This window comes from Ovis canadensis, chromosome 4, assembly GCF_042477335.2.
Source record: "Ovis canadensis isolate MfBH-ARS-UI-01 breed Bighorn chromosome 4, ARS-UI_OviCan_v2, whole genome shotgun sequence".
NCBI lineage: Eukaryota > Metazoa > Chordata > Mammalia > Artiodactyla > Bovidae > Ovis > Ovis canadensis.
The window spans coordinates 117,760,712-117,780,936 of NC_091248.1; the positions used below are offsets into that span (position 1 = coordinate 117,760,712).

At 50.7% G+C, this 20,225-nt stretch overlaps 1 protein-coding gene across 1 annotated transcript; it reads right to left on the reverse strand.

Annotated features, from left to right (window-relative positions):
* Window positions 1-594: 594 nt before the first annotated feature.
* On the reverse strand, window positions 595-15,759 carry KLRG2 (killer cell lectin like receptor G2). Its single transcript, XM_069588500.1, has 5 exons — window positions 14,905-15,759; window positions 9,627-9,728; window positions 8,829-8,974; window positions 3,912-4,015; window positions 595-3,440 (listed from the first exon to the last, which is right to left on the reverse strand). Exons 1-5 carry the CDS (start codon window positions 15,698-15,700, stop codon window positions 3,320-3,322), a joined length of 1,269 nt encoding a protein of 422 aa, XP_069444601.1. The 5' UTR covers window positions 15,701-15,759; the 3' UTR covers window positions 595-3,319.
* Window positions 15,760-20,225: the final 4,466 nt, after the last annotated feature.

The following is a 20,225-nucleotide window of genomic DNA, read 5'->3' on the forward strand; positions in this document are numbered from 1 at the left end:
TCCCAAAAGGTACCCTTGAGATGAGGTTATTTTCTTCTTTGCAAATTATACCTCAATGAATATACTTTTCCTGGTGATAATATGGACTCTTTTAGACAGTGTGTCTCACCAGGAAAGCTGGTAAAAACCTGACTTGGAAGTCAGTACCCACCCCCTGCCCATCTCAGGATGAGTTGTGTGTGCTGCACATAGGTGACTTCCACAAGCGAGGTGGCCTCTGAGCTGCTGTGACCTGCTGGGCCAGCCTGTGTCAGAGGCTGTTCTCCAAAGCTCCAAGAAACAAGTGGGTGCTGGTGGCAGCGTTACTAGTGTGGATTTCAAACAATAGCAGTTGGCAGTGCCTGGTGGGAAAAGAGCCTAGAAAAATTACTCAAGAGGAATTCCATGCAGACCAACCTGCTGTGTGACTTTTCCAGCTGCCATTTAGTAGAAAGGGAAACACACACTCTGAAGGTGAGGTGAGGCTGAAACTTGGGAAAACGTATCTTGATGTAAGAGAGAATTACAGGTTGTAAGAAAAGGCATTCCAGTCACAGGAACCCTTTCTAAAACCAGTAGTTCTCAAGCCAGAATCACATCAGAATCTTTTCGACCTTTTAAACATTTCAATTTCTCTTTTTATTGAAGTAGTACACAAATATGGGTTTTTTAAATTAATTATTTTATTTCTTGGCTGCATGGTACAGCAAGAGGGATCTTAGTTCTCTAACCAGAGATCGTACCTGAGCCCTCGAAGGGGAAGCTGGAAGTCCCAAACACGGTATTTTTTTTTTAAGTGAATATGGTTTTATGTTAATAGTACTAAAGGATGTATATTTACAAAAAAGAACAAACATCAGTCCCCTTGTAATCTCACTCCTGTTCCTTAGACATTTAAGCTTTTTAACCTTAAGTGTACACCTTGATGAATCTTTACACATGTATCCACCTAACCTCACCCACATCAAGATCCAGACCATTCCAGCATCCTCAAATACTCTGGCACCTTGTCCAGTTAATACTGCCTTGCCTCAAGACAAGTATTCTCATGACATCTGTCACCATCAAATAGTTTTAAGGTGACCATCTGAAATGATTTTTGCCATTTCATCTAGTGAAGTGAGAGTCACTCAGTCCTTTCCGACTCTTTGTGACCCCATGGACTGTACGTCCATGGAATTCTCCAGGCCAGAATGTTGGAGTGGGTAGCCTTTCCCTTCTCCAGGGGATTTTCCCAACCCCAGGATTGATCCCAGGTCTCCTGCATTGCAGGCAGATTCTTTACCAGCTGAACCACCAGGGAAGCCCATTTCTTCTAGGACTTTCTCCATAATTCTAAATAATTGTACACTGCTATTCCTTGGTTTGCCAACTTTGGACAGTAACTAGGAGCTTCCTACTTTAGTAGATCAAACTTCACTTGTTTACTCTCCTTCCTTACCCACTGACAGAGAAGGCAATGGCACCCCACTCTAGTACTCTTGCCTGGAAAATCCCATGCAGTCCATGGGGTCGCGTCTGAGCGACTTCACTTTCACTTTTCACTTTCATGCATTGGAGAAGGAAATGGTAACCCACTCCAGTGTTCTTGACTGGAGAATCCCAGGGATGGCGGAGCCTGGTGGGTTGCCATCTATGGGGTCGCACAGAGTCGGACACGACTGTCACGACTTAGCAGCAGCAGCAGCAGCTTACCCACTGAAGCCGAGAAATTCTCAGGTTTCTACACCGCAGCACCACACCACCCACCCTGGGTACCTGGGTCCTTTAAGCACCGCAGGTGATCCTAAGTGGCACTGAGCCCAGAGGGCTCCAGGCCGGTGATGACCCTGACACTGACATGAAACCAGCCTGACAACGCCAGAACGTTTGCCGAGAAGGGCCCCGAAGAGAGTTAAACTAGGACATGTCATCAAGCTCTGGACTAATTTGTAGTTGGAAGGAAGTCATGAGAAATACAGCGTGTTTCTAAGATTTTTACTGATCATCAGGCGTGTTCTCACGGCTCTTCACCCCTTTCTCCCAGGCAGCCACACACTCTGTACATGTTCTTAGTTTAACTCGACCAGTAGAGCTTTCTCTGAGGAGTGTGGGCACCGGGCCTGCCTGCCTTTAGAGGAAGGCTGGTTTGCACCTGATAGGCACCATAAGCAGGGCAGGCAGTTTCTTTCCTTTGGAGAAGCCTCTCCAGCCCAGAAGGGCCTCCCAGGTAGTGCTAGTGTTATAGAATCTGCCTACCAATGCAGGAGGTGCAAGAGACGTCGGTTCAATCCCTGGGTTGGGAAGATCCCCCCGGAGGAGGAAATGGCACCCCTCAGTCCAGTATTCTTGCCTGAAGAATCCCATGGACAGAGGAGCCTGGTGGGCTATAGTCCATGGGGCCTCAAAGAGTCGGACTCAACTGAATGAGCCCTTGTGCGTGTGCAAACACACGCACTCTTCCCCCCACTTTGCTGCCATGCCCTTCAACCCGAAGACCCCTCACTGAACCTCAACTGGGGAGCATCTCCAGGCTGTGTCCCCATGGCTATGAGAGCCAGCGCTGCCTCTTGCCTCCCCACATTTCTGATTGCTTTTTCTCACTCAGACCCCAAGCTTTGCAGCAGCTTCACCAACCAAGAGGGGGTGCTCCCTGGGTTCCCCCTGCCTGGATGGCTCTGTCCTCGCCACATCCTCTCGGCCTCTGGCATCATCTGGGTGGGTGCCCCGCCAGCAACCCGCCGATGCCGGTCTGCACAAAGAACCTTACTCTCTGCCTGCTCCCGGGGCAGGGACGGGACCTGCTTCCTCTCTCCTCTGGGGCGGCCCTTTCTCCTGCCCCATCCTCCCCACGCTGTGGGTGCGTGGGTGTGTCTGACCACCTGGAAAGGGTCTTTATAGCAATGACATCATTGCTGCCAAATCCCGGGCATGAAATAGCCTCCTCTGTGGGCTCGAGGAGAACTGAGGCTGGGATCACCTGTGAGTTCTCTCTGTTCCTCTCGGAAAGGGCACGTGCCTGTGAGGCAGCAGGTACGTGAGAATGGGGAATGGCTGGTTTAACGAGGGAGAAACAGGCTTAGAATGCTTTTTTAAAAAAAGCGCAAGGTCACAGCAAATGCACTTCAGCAGCTGGAGATCCAGCGGGGGCTCAGCCTCGGGGCCGTGGCAGCTCTCCTCTCCTGTGGACCCCATCTTCCTGCCCTGGGACATGCTCCCTGGTTCTCTGAGGCAGGACTGTTGAGCACCGAGCGGAGAGACCTGGGCACCCGGTCCAGGGAGGAGGCTGCCCCAGCTCTCAACCTGGCCTCCCCGGGGAGCCACAACGCCCCAGCAGACTCAGGGCCAGCAGAAACCTAAGTCACTTGGTGCCCTTGGCACAGACCCAGGGTCTGGGAGAGGCACAGTCCGAAGCCACCAGCTTGCCTCCCTCCAGGCACCCGCACTCGAGATCCGGCTGGTCCTGGTCTTCCTCTGGGAGCCTGGGGAAGGGTGAGAGGATGGAGAGGCCTTCAGGAGGACAGGCCCTCCTGGCCTGTGCGGCTGCTGCCTGTGTACTGCTGGGATCGCCGCCTGGAGCCGGGGTCAGGGAAAGAGCCCTGGGGCAGGAGCCAGGAGGCCACACCCCCTCCTGCCCCAGGTGTCAGCTGGGTGGCCCTGGGCAAACCACCAAACCTGAGAGGCACACCCCTTATCCAGAGAAGAAGGTGACAGTCCTTGGGCAAATGCATGGGGGACCCAAACAAAGGATGGCATGATGGGGACTAAGTGAAACTGAGATACCCATCCTAGGAGGGGGATGGAGAAGGGGCGGGGGGTGAGAGAGGACTCAACCTGGGGACAGGTGAAGGGGAAGGCTTCCGGGTCCCTCTGGTGCTGCTGTGATGTCATGCTGGTCACACAGGGGGCCAGTACTAGCAAACGGGACAGAGGGGCCAGCCACAGTCACTCACAGCTGGGGTGGCAGGGGGGTCCCGTCGATCCAGTGCCAGCCCTGGGGGCCTCGTCGGGCTCCCACCCAGGAGTACTTGGTGACCGGGTGTCTGCTCAGGAAATCCTGAGGAAGGAAAGCAGCGGGTCATTCTTCTCGGGTCACTGGGACAGCTCACCTGGGCTTCCATTCCCCTGTCCGATCCCCCCCCCCCAGCTTCCACAAGTTCCCAGCTCCCCAAGCCAGAGACGTGACTCATCTCCCCAAATGCCAGGAAGTGGGAAGCTGTATTGGACGCTTGCTGGTTGACAGGCACTGTGCTCAGGGCTGGGGACCACAAATGGGGGCGATCCCCTCTCAGCCTTCAAGGGGAGAACGGACGTGATCCTCCATCCCCACAAGCAATGCACGATGGGTACTGAGCAGACAGAAAAACAAGGAAGCTCTGAGAAGATGGTGAAAGGCATGGGGAAAGCTGGGAGCCTACAGAGAAATCCAGGTGACAGACAGCAAGCAGCCTCACTGGGCGGGAGGCTGCAGAGGTGGTCAGGGAACAGATGGTCATCACCACAGTAGCCAGCAAGAAGAATAAACTACATTACATCCACTCAGGAAGTATTGTTAAGACCACTAAAGGGGACTTCCCTGGGGTGCAGTGGGTAAGAACCTTCCAATGTGGGGGGACGAGGGTTTGATCCCTGGTTCGCGGAACCAAGATCTGACGTGCCAAGGAGCAACTAAGTCTTGAGAACCGCAACTACAGAGCCCTCATGCTCCAGAGCTTGTGTTCCGTGATGAAGACCCAGTGCAGCCAAAATCAATAATAATAAAAATGTTTTAAAGAAAGACCATTAAAAATAAGGGTGAGTATGAAATCCATGGGACAACATGGGGAAAAGTTATAGTATGTGAGAGGTTTGAGTCCATGAAAAAGCTGAATTAAAGTTGTGGCCTGATTATAAGGATGAAAAACACTGTATACCCCTGGACACAGACACACGAGGAACAACAAAAACCAAAACAAGGATGTGCAGAGAGCTGTTGGAGATGCTTTTTCCTATTAACTATTTGTCATCAATGTCATGTTTTTAGCAATGAATTAAAGCAAAAAACCCGTGTTTAAAAATGTTGAGGGGGGCAGAGTGGAAAAGAGGCTCAAGAGGGAGGGGATATATGTATATTTATGGCTGACTCACGTTGTAGTATGGCAGAAACCAACACAACATTGTAAAGTAATTATCCTCCAATTTAAAAAAAATCTTCAACTCAAAAAAAGATGTTTCCATGTCCTAAGCCCTGGTGTAGGGAACTGGAAGGTGGAGGGGTGGGGCAGCTGTCCATACCAGCCCAGACTTTGCAGAACATAAATTGTGCTATGTCACAGAGCGGTATCATGGTTCCTATTGCTCAGATGGGTAATTCCACTTTGGGGAAGAAATCCAAGAACAGAAAGAGAAAATGAACGTTCTCAAAATTTCCTGCTGCTATTTATAAAGATAAAATGGAAACCACCCAAATGCTCAGCAGTCAGGAAATAACTAGGCAAATTATGGGATATCAACATGATGGAAAATTACAGTTCTCTTAAAGATGACAGGCACACCGAAGACGCAGTTAGGCAAGAAAATGTAAATATGAAGTCATGCCAAGTGGGAAAAAGCAGACCATGCCAGCAAGCCCATGGCGCTCACCACGCTGAGCAGCACACACGTTAGTGATGACAGGAAGTGGCCTGGCACACATCTGACATAGGCTTAGTTCCTCTCCACCAGTGTTCAGAATGACAGAGACAAAAGTTCTATGTTTGACCCTGGGGATTAGGAAGCAAGCACGGGGACTTCCCTGGCGGTCCTACGGTTAAGACTCCGCACTTTCACTGCAGAGGGTGCAGGTTCAAGCCCTGGTAGGGGAACTAAGATCCAACAGGCTGTGCAGCATGACCAAAACAATAAAACCCACGGAAAGGAAGCACAGAATGATGCCTGCCCCCTTGATGACACTATTTGTCCTTCAGGTCTCAGTTTAAAGGTGACTTTCTGTAGGGACACTGCACTGAACCCCTACCCTGGATCACTACAACCTTCATAGTTTGGAGCTTGGTGTGAGACACTGAACTCGTCAGTTTTCTGTATCAGTGAACTTGGTGAGGACTGGGGGCCTGCCCTATTGATCATTGACCGTAAGAGCCCAGCACACAGCAGACCGGCCCAACAAAATGCAACCCTCCAACCCCCATATCCCTGCCAATAACCAGCAAGGGCCACAGGTAACACGCAAGCTGTGAGGCCAGCCCTGCACCCAGAGGTGTTGGTGCAGACCCATCCTCCACCCACCCCTTTCAGGAACATCAGCTGGTCAACAGCTGGGAGAGGAACCTAAAAGAAATTCCAGCCTGAGGGGTGACAACCTTACCCCTTCTGAAACCCCAAAGACCAGAAGACCAGACTGTACAAGGCACACACAGCCATTCCCGGGCATTTCATTTCCTCTCTGGCTGGACTCCACAGGCTGGGGCCCAGGGGCAGGGCTGGGTGGGAGCTTTGGAGGGGATGAGAAGGAACCTGGGCTGGCTTTGAGCTGTGAGTCCGAGGGCAGGGCACCCCTAAGCATCTTACAACTGTGGCTGCAGCAGATGGGCTCCTGCTGCCCAGCCCCGACCTCCTGGGAACAGTCACTCCTAATCACCAGATCTTGGAGCTTCTTCCAGTGCTGAGAAGGCGGCTATCACTGCAGAGGAGCGCTATGGGGCCTGGCCACCCCTTACTCAAATTCTGGTTCTGTGACTTGCAAGCTACTTGACCTTAGGCAAGTTCCCTGACTTTTCAGAGCTTCAGTGTGATCCTCTGTAAAGTGGGAAGATGTTTGCAATGAGGCCTGAGATCATGTCCACAAAGCCAAGGGCGTGTAGTATATACTCATTAAATTAAGAGTCTCCAGTCTGCTGGGTGGTGTGTAAATCTTCGTGTCTGATCCCAACATACATGACCTCATCTGATGCTTGGCGTTGCCAAGGTGATCCTACCCTTCCCTGTCTTAGCTCCAGGCCATCTGGCTCTCTCCCTGGGCCTTCCCCACCCAGCTCCACCCATTCCATTCCTTGCAGCTCAGACTCCACTAACCTGTTCCCATTGTTAGCGAAAATTGTGGTGTGGGAAAAGCACTGTTTAGAGAGAAAAGTCAGAGAAGGCAATGGCAACCCACTCCAGTACTCTTGCCTGGAAAATCCCATGGATAGAGGAGCCTGGCAGGCTGCAGTCCACGGGGTTGCAAAGAGTCGGACACGACTGAGCGACTTCACTTTCATGCATTGGAGAAGGAAATGGCAACCCACTCCAGTGTTCTTGCCTGGAGAATCCCAGGGACGGTGAAGCCTGGTGGGCTGCTATCTACGGGGTCACACAGAGTCAGACATGACTGAAGCGACTTAGCAGCAGCAGCAGCAGAGATAAAAGTAAATTCTAAAAATTTGGGGGGCTTCCCTGGTGGCTCAGATGGTAAAGAATCAGCCTGCCATTCAGGAGACCTGGGTTCGGTTCCTGGGTCGGGAAGACCTCCTGGAGGAGGGTATGGCAACCCACTCCAGTATTCTTGCTTGGAGAATCCCCATGGACATAGGAGCCTGGCGGGCTACAGTTCACGGGGTCACAAAGAGTCGGACATGACTGAGCAACTGAACTGAACTGAACTTCCTCACCCCTGGGAAACCTAGCCGATCTTAAACCAGTGGCTAGTGAATCTAATGATTAATGGCACATGTGTGCAAGCTAAGTTGCCTCAGTCATGTCTCTCTGCAACCTGTGGACTGTAGCCTGCCAGGCTCCTCTGTCCATGGGATTCTCCAAGCAAGAATACTGGAGTGGGTTGCCATGCCCTCCTCCAGGGGATCTTCCTGACCCAGGGATCAAATCTGTGCATCTTGTATATCCTGCATTGGCAGGCGAGTTCTTTACCACTAGTGCCACCTGTGAAGCACTGAAATGTTCTCCTTTCCTCTTAACTTCTTGAGAAAGAGGAGCTGTGGCTATGTCGGGCTCTGTGTACTACTGGCACTTTGGCGTGTCCCAGGGGTCCCTGCCTCCCAACTAGTGAGCCCAGCCTTTGCCAGCCAGCCCAGCCCCTCTACCAGCCGCCGGCCTGTCCTCAGCTGCTCTTTCCCACCCCTGTCTCAGTGCCTTCTGCAGCTTCTGGCCCTTGTCCAGAACTCAGGAGAATTCTAGAAGTCCACAACCATCATATTCAGGATTTTAACTGCTTGATACCCAAGTCTTCACTTTGGTCTTTTTGCAAGGGGCATTTTGGAAGTTCCTTTTTGAAAAAAGCTTATTGAAACTTTGTGATGTATTTTCTGATTATATATACTTGTGTCACAAATGATTGATCCTATGTGCTAAGTTTTAAAAGAATTTAAGATCCATTTGCGATTGGGGTAGTTCAGCCCATCTCCCCTCTTGGAGGACCCCAGTCACAGGAAGGCCATTTGTTCAGGTGACCTCCAAAGTCATTGTGGACCAAACCTGTCTGATGTGAGGCTGGAGGGCAGGGACCTTTTGCTTCACCAGTTTTCTGATGACACTTGCTGCGCTGAGTGAGTCTCAGGAGATGGGCTGCTAAGTCCTTGCCCAGTTCACCCTCCACCCCCCATCAGCTCCAGGCACTCTCTAGGGATCCACCAAGTTCCCACTGGCCTTCACTTTGCAGACCCAGCCAGGCTGGGTCTGGCAGAAACCATTATATTCTGATCTCTTGGCCTACCATTCCTCTACCATTTCCCCCTACTTCTAGAGCATACTATTTGTGGAACACCTAGAACATTCCAAAAAGCTGGAAAGAAGAAAAATAATCACTTGTAATAATCAGTTGTGGCTCCAGTGATAACCATTAGTATACTTTCTTTCAGTACTTTTCATGCCCCTCCCCTGCCCACCTCCCCCCTTCTCACCTGGGTGTGTCTCAGCAGGGGGAGGGTAGCGTGGTGGGCTGAGCAGAAAGCCTGGCTGGTCTCCCAGGCCTCGGCTTCGGCAGCGAGGTAGTAGCAGTGCCCCTCGGACCACATCCAGCCCTGGGGGCATGGTCGGCATCTGATCCCTGCAGCACGGAGAGCGGAGGTGAGCACAGGGTAAACTGTACAGAGCTCAAGGTTGGTATGGATGTTCAAATATCAGGGGGCAGGTGCGGAGACATGGAGCTGGAGAGCCTGGAAGGGGAGAGGGAAACCAGCATGGGGGGCGGGGCAAGCACGGGGGCGGGGTGAGCACGGGGGGCGGGGCGAGCACGGGGGGCGGGGCGTGGGGCAGGTCCCGGGAAGGCTTATGCACAAGCTGCATCCACTGGGAAGGGATTCTAATCCCTTACCTTTGCTCACTGAGCCCCCTATCTTTGTGCATCTGCCCAGGGGGGTGTCTTTTTCTTCTTTTTTTTTTTCTCAAAAGATTTTTTTGATTTGGACCATTTTTAAAAGTCTTTATTGTACTTGTTACAATATTACTTCTGTTTCATGTTTGGGGTTTTTGGCCACGGGGCACGTGGGAGCTCAGCTGCCCAACCAGAGACTGAACCTGTACTCCCTGCGTTGGAAGGCGAAGTCCTAACCACTGGATTGCCAGGGAAGTCCCTGGGGATGTCTTTTACTAACTTCACAAAGAAGCTGGAAGGACTAGACATCCTGCCGGTGGAGCAGGGGAGGAGAGGGGTGGGGGAGGGGGAGGAGAGGGGTGAGGGTGGGGAAGAAGTTCCACACCTGTTTTCGAGGCCAAGGCCACAACGGCCATCGCCAACACCGCCAGGAGCACGGCCATGACTGCCAGGGCCCAGCGCAGGGACCTCATGTACATGGGCAGCCCTGGGAGGGGGGGAGGGGAACACCAGGAGACACAGGTTAGGATGTCATCGCAACTCAGGACCATGCTGAATCCTACAAGAGCATTACACCCACCTCAGCACCCACCCCCTTGGCCCATAACACCAGGATAAACCATTCAATTTAGGTCCAAACTTCATATTTGGGAGAAAACTGCTAGAAGATATTCCACTTCTTAAGTAACAAGGAGACAAGAGATTCTCTTCAAGTGAGAGAGTTAAGTGGCTAACAACCATTAATGGAGCTCCTGATGTGCACAAGAGGCAAGGCACCAACAACACGGAGGGGGCAAGGTCCCTGCGCTCAGGTTGCTAACGGGACGGACAAAGATACCAGGAGATAAAATTCCACAGGAGAGAGGGCCCAGGGCTAGATTCAAAGTTCAACAGACCCTCCGATTCAAGTTTAAGTCCTGACTCCATGGGACCCTCAAGTGTTCTTGGTGTTTTCCCATTTTAATGTTGGAATCACACCTGCCTCTGCTCTCTTGCTCCAGGTCACTGGAGACCACTGATGAAGCATCAGGCAAAGAGTGCTTTGCAGGCTGCAGAGCTCTAGACAAACGTGAGCAGTCAGCCGCTCAGGGACCAGGGGACTAGATGGCTGGAAAGAGGCTGCGGAGGGGAAAGGAAGACAGGGGACACTCCAGGAGGGAGGAAGGACTCAGATAGAATGTGTTCAGAGGTCACCTTGTACCCCGTAGACAGACTAACTGGGGAGACCAAAGGGGAACACCTGGAGAACAAAACAGTCAGTGCTTGCTCACAGACATCGATAGTTATAAGCAGCTTTCCACCTAGAAAGGCACGCGCATCTGAAGTCACTGAGCACTCAGGATGGGTCCTCGGCCACAACTCAGGTGTGAAATCAATCAGAGCAAAAACATCGTGCTGCAGGGGGCCCAGGACCCACCCAGATCTTGGGGATGTGGGTCAGGAATGCCGCATAATTGGTGTGAGGGTCTTAAGAAATCAGTCATATTTCCCAAAGTCTAGAACAGCAGAAGTCAGTCTGTGGCAAATATTTCATTATTTTGAAAAGAACAATTCCATTAAAAAAAAAAAAAAGCCACATACATTGTGTATACCCACCATCTGATTCCCTTTTTGTATCTGGTATTGACATCTCTGATGTCACACCCTGTGCTGCTTTTCTTCGCGGCTCATCCATTGCCATCCAGTCTCTATATTTTGACTGCCTCTCCCAACCCACAACTGAAACAGGGCCTGCTTCCTCCTGTAGTCAAATCCCACAGCTGGGGCAGAGCCAGTTTGGGAGGACTCACAGTTTATTCACCTGGGGCAGCCGAGGGGCATCATAAAAACTAAAATACACACTTTCAAATACACAACTTGCCAGAGGACTCAGAGGGCTCCTGCCACTGATGCCGGTGGCTTCTGTCCCTCCGGCTGAGCTCAAGCATGCTGGACACCACTCTCTCAGCTCCACTTCCTCCAGACACTCAGAACATTCTTCCTCTGAATGTCCCTCACCTCCCCACACCATGCCATCGCAGACTGCCAGGCCCTTTTGTTTTCTCCAGAGTAAGGACTGCCGGAGGGCAGGGTCAGGGCTCTGTTTCCTCCCTGATGTGATGGTTGTCTAACCCGCTGGTTAGACAACCACTGAGATCCAGCTGTGGCTCTCCTGCCCCGACAGCGCTGGGGAGGAAGCGTTCTTGGCACGTGCTCACACTCCGAAGTTAGTGCCATCCGTTGAGTATAGATTCACAGAGCACTGCCAGGTGTTGGAGATTTGGTGAGATGTAGGCTGTCACCAGCCATGCCCCGCGGGGCTTGGGAATCCTGAGGGTACTCACAAGAGGGATCCTGAGCTGGGCAGCACAAGGGCCCGTGGAGCACAGAATAGAGACACCTACCAGCCTTGGGACCAGATGAGGTCACTCTAAACCAACACCTAAGGGGACATATTCTCCATCCCAGGATCCAGCTGTCCCTCCAGTTTTAGGCTGTCTGCAAAAAGTGACTTCTCTTCTGGGGTGCATGCTGCCATTGAGAACATTCCCTGAGTCTTTTTTTTTTTTAATATTTATTAGTTTGTGCCAGGTCTTAGTTGCAGCATGTGGGATCTAGTTCCTTGACCAGGGATTGAATCCAGGCTCCCTGCATTGGAGCTCGGAGTCTTAGCCACTGGGCCACCAGGCAAGCCCCTCCCTGAGTCTTTGATTTTTCAGTTTACATGGGGCCAGCACCTTTGGGACAGTTGCCCCCGAAAGCAGTGAAGAGACAAAGCAGTGATGTCCCCTAACTCTCTCCACAGTGGCCTCTCGGGTTCACAAGGAGGGGACATGAAACATCTGGGTGGCAGCATTACTGTGCTGGGGGCCTGGGCAAGTCCCCCAGCCTGTGCCCTCAAGTGCCTTGTTGTTGAGGTAGGTCACTAGCTTGATCCCTTCTGGTAAAGGCCACAGCAGGCAGAAACCACACGCAGAGTTGCTCATCCAGGCAGCCTCCCTCAGACCAAGCCTCAGCCAGGTGCTGGGGACCTTAAAGTTCTCTGATCCCACACTTCCCAGAGAGCAAGCCCAAAGCACCAGTGTCTGTGTGCACTCCGCAGTATTTTCTGTCAGCTGTCTTCCCCCTATACCCTCAGAATTCATCCTCATGCCCCCAGGTTCCTTGCCTCATGCCCAGAGCTCTGTTCCCACGTGGCTGCTGCTGCTAAGTCGCTTCAGTCGTGTCCGACTCTGTGCAACCCCACAGATGGCAGCCCACCAGGCTCCCCCGTCCCTGGGATTCTCCAGGCAAGAACAATGGAGTGGGTTGCCATTTCCTTCTCCGCGTGGCAGCACTCCCTAAGTCTGCCTCTCCCCAGGACACTGCTGACCACATCTTCCTCAAACTTTCTCCTTTTGCAGCTGCTTTGTATCCTGATTCTCTTCCTACCACCTATACTTTTCTTTCCCAGTCTGTGACTGGCTCCTTTTCCTCTTGTTCTTTGGTGATGCATGGCGTGCAGGATCTTAGTTCCCAGATTAAGGATCGAACCTGAGACCCCTGTAGTCAGGGCTTGGAGTCTTAACCACTGGACTGCCAGGGCGTTTGACTCTTCTTACTTTAAATGACATCACTGCCTGGAACTCCCAAACGCACCTGCTTATTTCTTCCCCACCTCTTTCCCCATTCTCCACTCTGGAAGGATAACCCAATGAATCCATCACTCCGCTACTCAGATAAGCAACTTGGGAGGTATCCCCACTCCTCCTGTTCGCGCATCTTCGTGGGCACAGTGGCCTCGCTCACTAATCCTGCCTCTTGAACCCTCCCTCCTACCCCTGCCACAGATCAGGCCTTCATCGTCTCTGGCTGAACAACTGCTGTCACCTCCTAAGATCTGCCTTCCTTCAACCTCATGCCCGTCCCAACCTTCCTCCACAGTGCTGTCAGAGCTCATTTTCTAGTCATTTCCTTATTACCCCACCCTTCAAACAGTAAAGAATCTGCCTGCAACACACAAGACCCTGGTTCAATCCCTGGGTCAGGAAGATCCCCTGGAGAAGGGAATGGCAACCCACTCCAGTGTTCTTGCCTGGAGAATTCCATGGACAGAGGAGCCTGGCAGGCTACAGTCCATCAGGTCATAAAGAGCCAAACATGACTGAGCAACTTCTATTATTAATCTGATAAAAAGCTATAGACTCATTCTGGTAGACAGAATAACGTCCCCTTAAAGATGCTGGTAAAGAATCCACCTGCCAATGCGGAAGATGTAGCTTTGATCCCTGGGTCGGGAAGATCCTCTGGAGGAGGAAATGGCAACCCACTCCAGTATTCTTGCCTGGAAAATTCCATGGCAGAGGAGCCTGGCAGGCTACAGTTCATGGGATTACAAGTCAGACACAGTTGAGCACACAGCACGGCAGCAAAGATGTCCATGTCTTAATCCCTGGGACCTGGGAATATGTTAGGTTACAGGTACGTGGGGATTAAGGTTTCTTATCTGCTGACCTTGAGATGGATTTCTGGGTGGGTCCAATGTAATCACAAGGGTCCTTATAAATGGAAGAGGAGGACAGAAGGACAGGAGAGTCAAAGATGGCAGTGGGAGGCTTCAAACAGACATTGTCTGGTTTGGAATATACAGAGGACCATGAGCTAAGGAACTCGATCACCCTTAGAAACCAGAAAAGGCAAGGAAACAACCATCTCCTGAAGCCCCCAGAATGGATCACAGGGGTTGATAACTGGACTTTAGATCCCCGAGCCTACATCAGATTTCAGACTTACAGAACTGCAAGATAATAAAATAGTGCCATTTTAAGCCTCTGTTTGCGCCAGTTTGTTACAGCAGCACCAGAAATCGACTACTCTTCTCATGCATAAAGTGTGCTCCCACCCAACTCTGCACAAGTTCCTGAGTGATCGGAGTCCTTGACCTCTACCATGTCCAAGAACAACCTCCCCACCTCCGTCATAGAGCCCCTCGGGATTTGCATCCTGTCCAGCTGACCCATCCTTCCACTCGCTGGCCAAGCTGTTAGCAATGTGTCTGTATCTAGCTCCCCAGGGTCCCTGTTCCTGTTGGCTTTCTACCTAGAAGGAGTCTACCACCCGCAACTCCTTAAGCTTCTTAGTTGAAGGAAGCTTTCCCATGCCCTCAAGTTCACCAACCACTCCCTTCTGCTTCCGTGTCCAGGATTTTTATATTTAGGATCTTTCTTCTTCCCCGAAAACCCCCACGCCGCGGGGCACGCCCCCCACCCCTCCCGCCCAGTCTGGCCTGTTGTCCCCCCGCAGTAGCTGCTGAATGGATGAGTGTTAGGGGCCAAGTGATCCCTGATATATAGGAGGGAAAGAGGAACTCTGGGCCTAGAGAGGTCGGCCAGCCAGAGCCAGGAGTAGGTTGTTCTATCCGGTCGCCACCACCGTCACGTGATCCTGAAAGCCTTCCTCGCGCCTGGAATTCCTTCCACCCCTACTTCTCAAAGATGCTGCGCACACTAAGACGGAACGCGAAAGTTCTTGGAGGGTCAGGGAGGGAGAACAGTGGTTTTATTTTTTACTACCAACAATTTGAATGATAATTACGTAGACCTTAAAGTTATTGGCTCTAAGCCAGAGGGACCGGGTGGGGATTCCTCCACTCCGGTGGCTCAACCCCCACCGGGCAGCGCTGCTCCCGGCGCCCGCGCGCTTACCTACGCGCTTTATGATCCGGGACATCTTCTTGTCGCCGTCCAGCTCGGCGTGGGGCAGGAGCACGGCATCCTCCCGGCAGCGGCAGCGGCACACAGGGGAGCTCGGGGACTCTGCGCGCCCCTCCGCCGGTCTGGCGCAGCCCTCGGCGTCGAGGCCGCGCTCAGTCCCGGCGGCGGCCGGCGGCGTGTCGCGGCCCCACGTGCCTCCCGGGGACTGGGTCCGCCGCAGGAGCGTGTGCGCGGGGGAGGCGTGGCGGGAGAAGCCCGGGGACTCGGGCACCGGGACGGTGAGGAAGCGTGTGGAGGGCGCCGGCGAGGGCGCGCGGCTGCCGTCGGCCGTGCCCACAGACTTCACGCGCACGTCCACCTGTAGTTCCACCGGGGTCCAGGCTCCCGGAGCTGGCTCACCCGGCGCGGCCTTGGGTATCAGCTCGGTCTCAGGCATCTCGCCGTCCCGGGGCTGCTCGGCCGCGACGGGGTCCGGAGACGGCGGCTCCGGGCCGGTCGACGCCTGGCGGCGGAAGGCGCCATAGCCCAGGCTGGGTGGCAGTAATCGCAGGGGCGCGGGGCGAGGCGAGGGCAGCATCTTCCCGCCCGACAGGTCCTGGCCCGCGCCCGCCGCCTCTTTGGCGGGGGCCAGACTCAAGCTGTTCTCGGGACTCTCGGGGCGCCTTTCCTCCGCGGAGTCCTGCTGCTGCTCCAGCTCCGCGACCTGGCTTCCCAAGGACTCCATTTCTAACTCGGCTCCGGCTCGGTCTTCCCTTGAAGCCCCCCGCGCCGCCCGGGCCCCCTCCATCCTGTGCGCAGAGGAGCGGAGAGACGCCGAGCGGGACGCACCTGGGCCCAGGTAGGGGATTAGCGTCTCCTCCCGGGTTGGGATTGGTCCGGAGGAGTCGCTTAAATTGCCAAGCCACACCCCTCCCTGTCGCCACACCCACTCCCTCCTCCCAAACCAGGGCCCCGCTGGGATTGGCTATGGCCAATGGTTCTGTTGGCCACGCCCCTTCAGGCTCCCTTCTGACTGAGGTTTTACTCAGAAAGACAGAGCTGGGAACAGACTCATAAGGGGGATCCCAGAGCTCAGACTCTTCTTTTTCTTGTCCCTGGCCCCAACCGTTTCTCCCTCTAGCGCTCTGGACTGTGCTGATTTTTGAGAGTTATGGCTTGGGCGGAGAGCGGTTGGCCAAGCCTGTAGAAATCCTGGGACCTCTGTAAAATCAGCGGGTCCAAAGAAAACGGGCCTGCTTGTGGAAAGGAGCAGAGTTGAGTATCTGGGGAAGGAGCGGGCACCTGAGAGGTCGCCCCCAAGGCAGAAGTCGCGGGGACACCTACTCTGGAGGCCCGACTCCCACTCTGCGAACTCAATAAAGACTGAGAGATTAATAAGCTTGAAAATGTGTATTTTCACCGGGACCAGTAATCTAAATACCGTTAAAAAAATATAGATTCCTGGCGGACTCCACCTAGACCTACCGAATCTCATAAGGGGATAAAGAGGCCAATTTTCAACAAGCGCCCCAGGACTTCCCAGGTGGTGCTAGTGGTAAAGAACTTGTCTGTCAAGGCAGGAGACATAAGAGACTCTAGTCTGATCCCTGGGTCGGGAAGATCCCCTGGAGTTGCTGCTAAGTCACTTCAGTCGTGTCCGACTCTGTGTGACCCCATAGATGGCAGCCCACCAGGCTCCCCTGTCCTGGGATTCTCCAGGCAAGAACACTGGAGTGGGTTGCCATTTCCTTCTCCAGTGCATGAAAGTGAAAAGTGAAAGTGGTCGATCAGTCGTGTCCGACTCTTAGCGACCCCATGGGCTGCAGCCCAGCAGACTCCTTCGTCCATGGGATTTTCCAGGCGAGAGTATTGGAGTGGGGCGCCATCGCCTTCTCGGCAAATTATGCTAAGAAATTTAAATAAAAATTTTTGAAGAGGAAAAAACCTTATATTCTACAAGTCCGCTGCCACAATTATCTAAGCTTTTCAGTAATGCAGCAGCAGTATCATTTCAATGCTTTGTCAAACTAATGGCTCAAGAATACTATAAGCCAGGCTTCAGAGCAAAATTAAGATTTTAGTTTTACTAGTTGAGCATTTTGTAAGAAATCACAACATAAGTCTAATATAAACATATGTGCCTTGAAGACACTGCTATCAGATAAAATATAAACAGTTTCAAATATGAATTAAACAAAATTATCCCCAGTGAGTGTGGGGATACTAAAAAAGTGTCCGTTTCTATAAACATCAAAAAGTATTTTTAATTAATTCTTCACTGCATATAAATGTCTGCTCTATTTGATAACTGCAGCAAACACAATAAACACAGTTATCAAACATCAGCCTGCACCGTAAAGAAATCTTTATAAACAAAGAAATAATAAAATTCCTAATAATCTGAGATACAGAAGTGAGAAGGATTAGCAACTGAGTATCTGTCTATTGGTATTTTTAAAATTTTACTTAAGAGACCTTAAGGTTAACATTTTAAAATAATTTGGCTACATTACCATGTAGTATTTAATAAGTTTATTTGGGCTTATACCATGAAAGTATCATCTGACTAATCAAAGAATTTTAAAATAAAAATACTAGTAATTTTGATATCTGTCAACATATCTGGCCCAAACCATGTTTTTCAAAAGAAACTAGGTACAACAGCACCCACTGAAAAACAAAGGTGGGGAGAGGGGCTGTAATTAATAAGGAACCAATATGAACCAAATCTCCCTACAACACAAGAAATTATTAATCAAATGTACTTCAGATGTACTTTATCTTTGGGGTGTCTGGGTATGTCCTCACTATAAAAATAGCCTAAGTTAAACAACTGCCCCGTTATACTAATACTGGATCCAAATCAAAGAATCAAGCCGACTCCTGAAGATGTCCTCTGTGCCAGGCAATGGGATTACAAAGAGGCATTTGATTAAGACAAGCTCTCTACCCTCAAGGAGCCCATCACTCTCCTAGAGAAGAGAGGGTATTTAAATACAGAAACAACAAAAGGGGGCATGATCCAAGTGCCAAGTGAATGTCTGTAATGGATGGAATACTATAAAATAGTAGTACTTCAGGGATTCTAGACTAGAATGACCACAGGACTGAAGAGGTTAGAGGCGGCTTTGTGCAATACATAGAAGACATTATTTGAAGGAAAGACAGGCCTTAGACCAAAGGAATGGGGAAAGAAGAGCATTCCAAACTGGCATACCATCTTTGACAAAGCTTAGGAAGGCAGGAAGGTTTGGGAAACAGTACATAAATCTTATCTGGCTTTGGCAAGTGGTTTCAGATAGTAAAAGTGAAGTCACTCAGTCCTGTCCGACTCTTTGCGATCCCATGGACTGTAGCCCACCAGGATCCTTCCATCCATGGAATTTTCTAGGCAAGAGTACTGGAGTGGGTTGCCATTTCCTTCTCCAGGGGAATCTTCCCAACCCGGGGATCGAACCGGGGTATCCCACATTGCAGGTAGACGCTTTACAGTCTGAGCCACCAGAGAATCAGGTAGGGGACTAGCAAAGTTGAGGCAAGAATATTTTTAGGGTAAAATCTGGTTTCTTTAATTTCTTCCCCCAGATTTTAAATGTGTAAACAAAGACAAAGCTTAAAAATAATGAGGCAGAGATTAGATCAAGTCAACACAATTTACAACAAAATGCCCTACCCGTAAAAACATGGCAGGCTCTCTTCTCTATAACCTCCACAATACTCATTAATTAGGCTTTGTAGATAACTATAATGGTAAGGATTGAGATTAAAACCTTGATTTAGAACTTTGAAAGGAAAAGTATTCTTCATTTGAAAGGAAGCTCCCAAATTTCTACTTTTTCTACCAAACAACTAACTTCAGAGTAACCTCTCTCTGTTCTTCAACCCCCTCAAGGGCTTCATGAATCCTAGGAAATAGCTATCCATTCCAGTATTCTCCCCTGGAGAACACCACGGACAGAAGAGCCTGGTGGGCTACAGTCCTTGGGGTCGCAAAGAGTGGGACTTGACTGGGATTTAGCATACATGGCAGAGCACAGCCCCAGGGTAGGATTGGCAGATATAATACAGACCATTCAGTTAAATCCGAATTTCTGATAAATAAAAGTGTTTTGTTTTTTTTTTAAGGATAAGTATGTCCCAAGTGCTCTATTGTCCGAAATTAAAATTTAACCTGCCTCCTATATTTTTCTTTTTTTTTTTTAATGATGATTGTATTTATTTACTTTTTCTTTTTCTTGGCCATGCTGTGCAGCATGCAAATCTTTGTTCCCCAACCAGAGACTGAACCCACACCTCCTCCACCAGAAGGTTGAGTCTTAACCACTGGACCTCCAGGGAAGTCCCTGCCTCCTATATTTTTACTCACGAAACCAGGCAACTCTATTTCCAGGGACTTCTGCTGGAGTGGTCTTGGGAACAGCGTTTGAAAAGACCACAGGCTTGTTACTCTTGGGGTAAAGAAGGGGAAGGAGGTGGTGAAGGGGAAGGATCTTAGGAGGGCAGTTAAACTACTAGAAAGGAAGCTCCCTGAAGACAAATGACTGCGAGAAAAAGTCCGGCAGAAAGAAAACACAATATGAAAACACTTTACATTTAATGTCTTCCAAACCCAGGCTATATATTGAATGTGAGGACATATATATGCATGAAAGTGAATTTTAAAAGATATGGAAAGATACATACCAAAGTGATAATACTAGTGGGTTTTGCTGTAGGTTGTTTGGAGGATGGGTGGAGGGATTGTCTAGGAGATGTAACCTGATCTGCCATGTCCCCACTTTCTTGAAAGAGAAGGTATTTATTGTATGTATTGTTCAGTTGCGCAGTCGTGTCCGACTCTTTGGGACCTCATGAACTGCAGCACAGCAGGCTTCCTTGCCCTTCACTATTTCCCTGAGCTTGCTCACACTTATGTCCACTGAGTCAGTGATGCCATCCAACCATCTCATTCTCTGTCACCCCCTTTTCCTTTTGCCTTCAACCTTTCCCAGCATCATGGTCTTTTCCAATGAGTCTGCTCTTCACATCAGGTGGCCAAAGTACTGGAGCTTCAGCTTCAGCATCAGTCCTTCCAATGAATATTCAGAGTTGATTTCATTTAGGATTGGTTTCATCTCCTTGCTGTCCAAGGGACTCTCAAGAGTCTTGAGAGTCTCCAACTTGATAGTTGAAAGCATCAACTTGTTGGCGCTCAGCCCTCTTTATGGTTCAGCTCTCACATCTGTACATGACTACTGGAAAGTATGTATATTGTTACATAAAAATTCGGTTTTTAAAGAGATGGCATATATTAATATTAAGGTTTATTTGTGCTAGACAGGGAGGCCAGACGT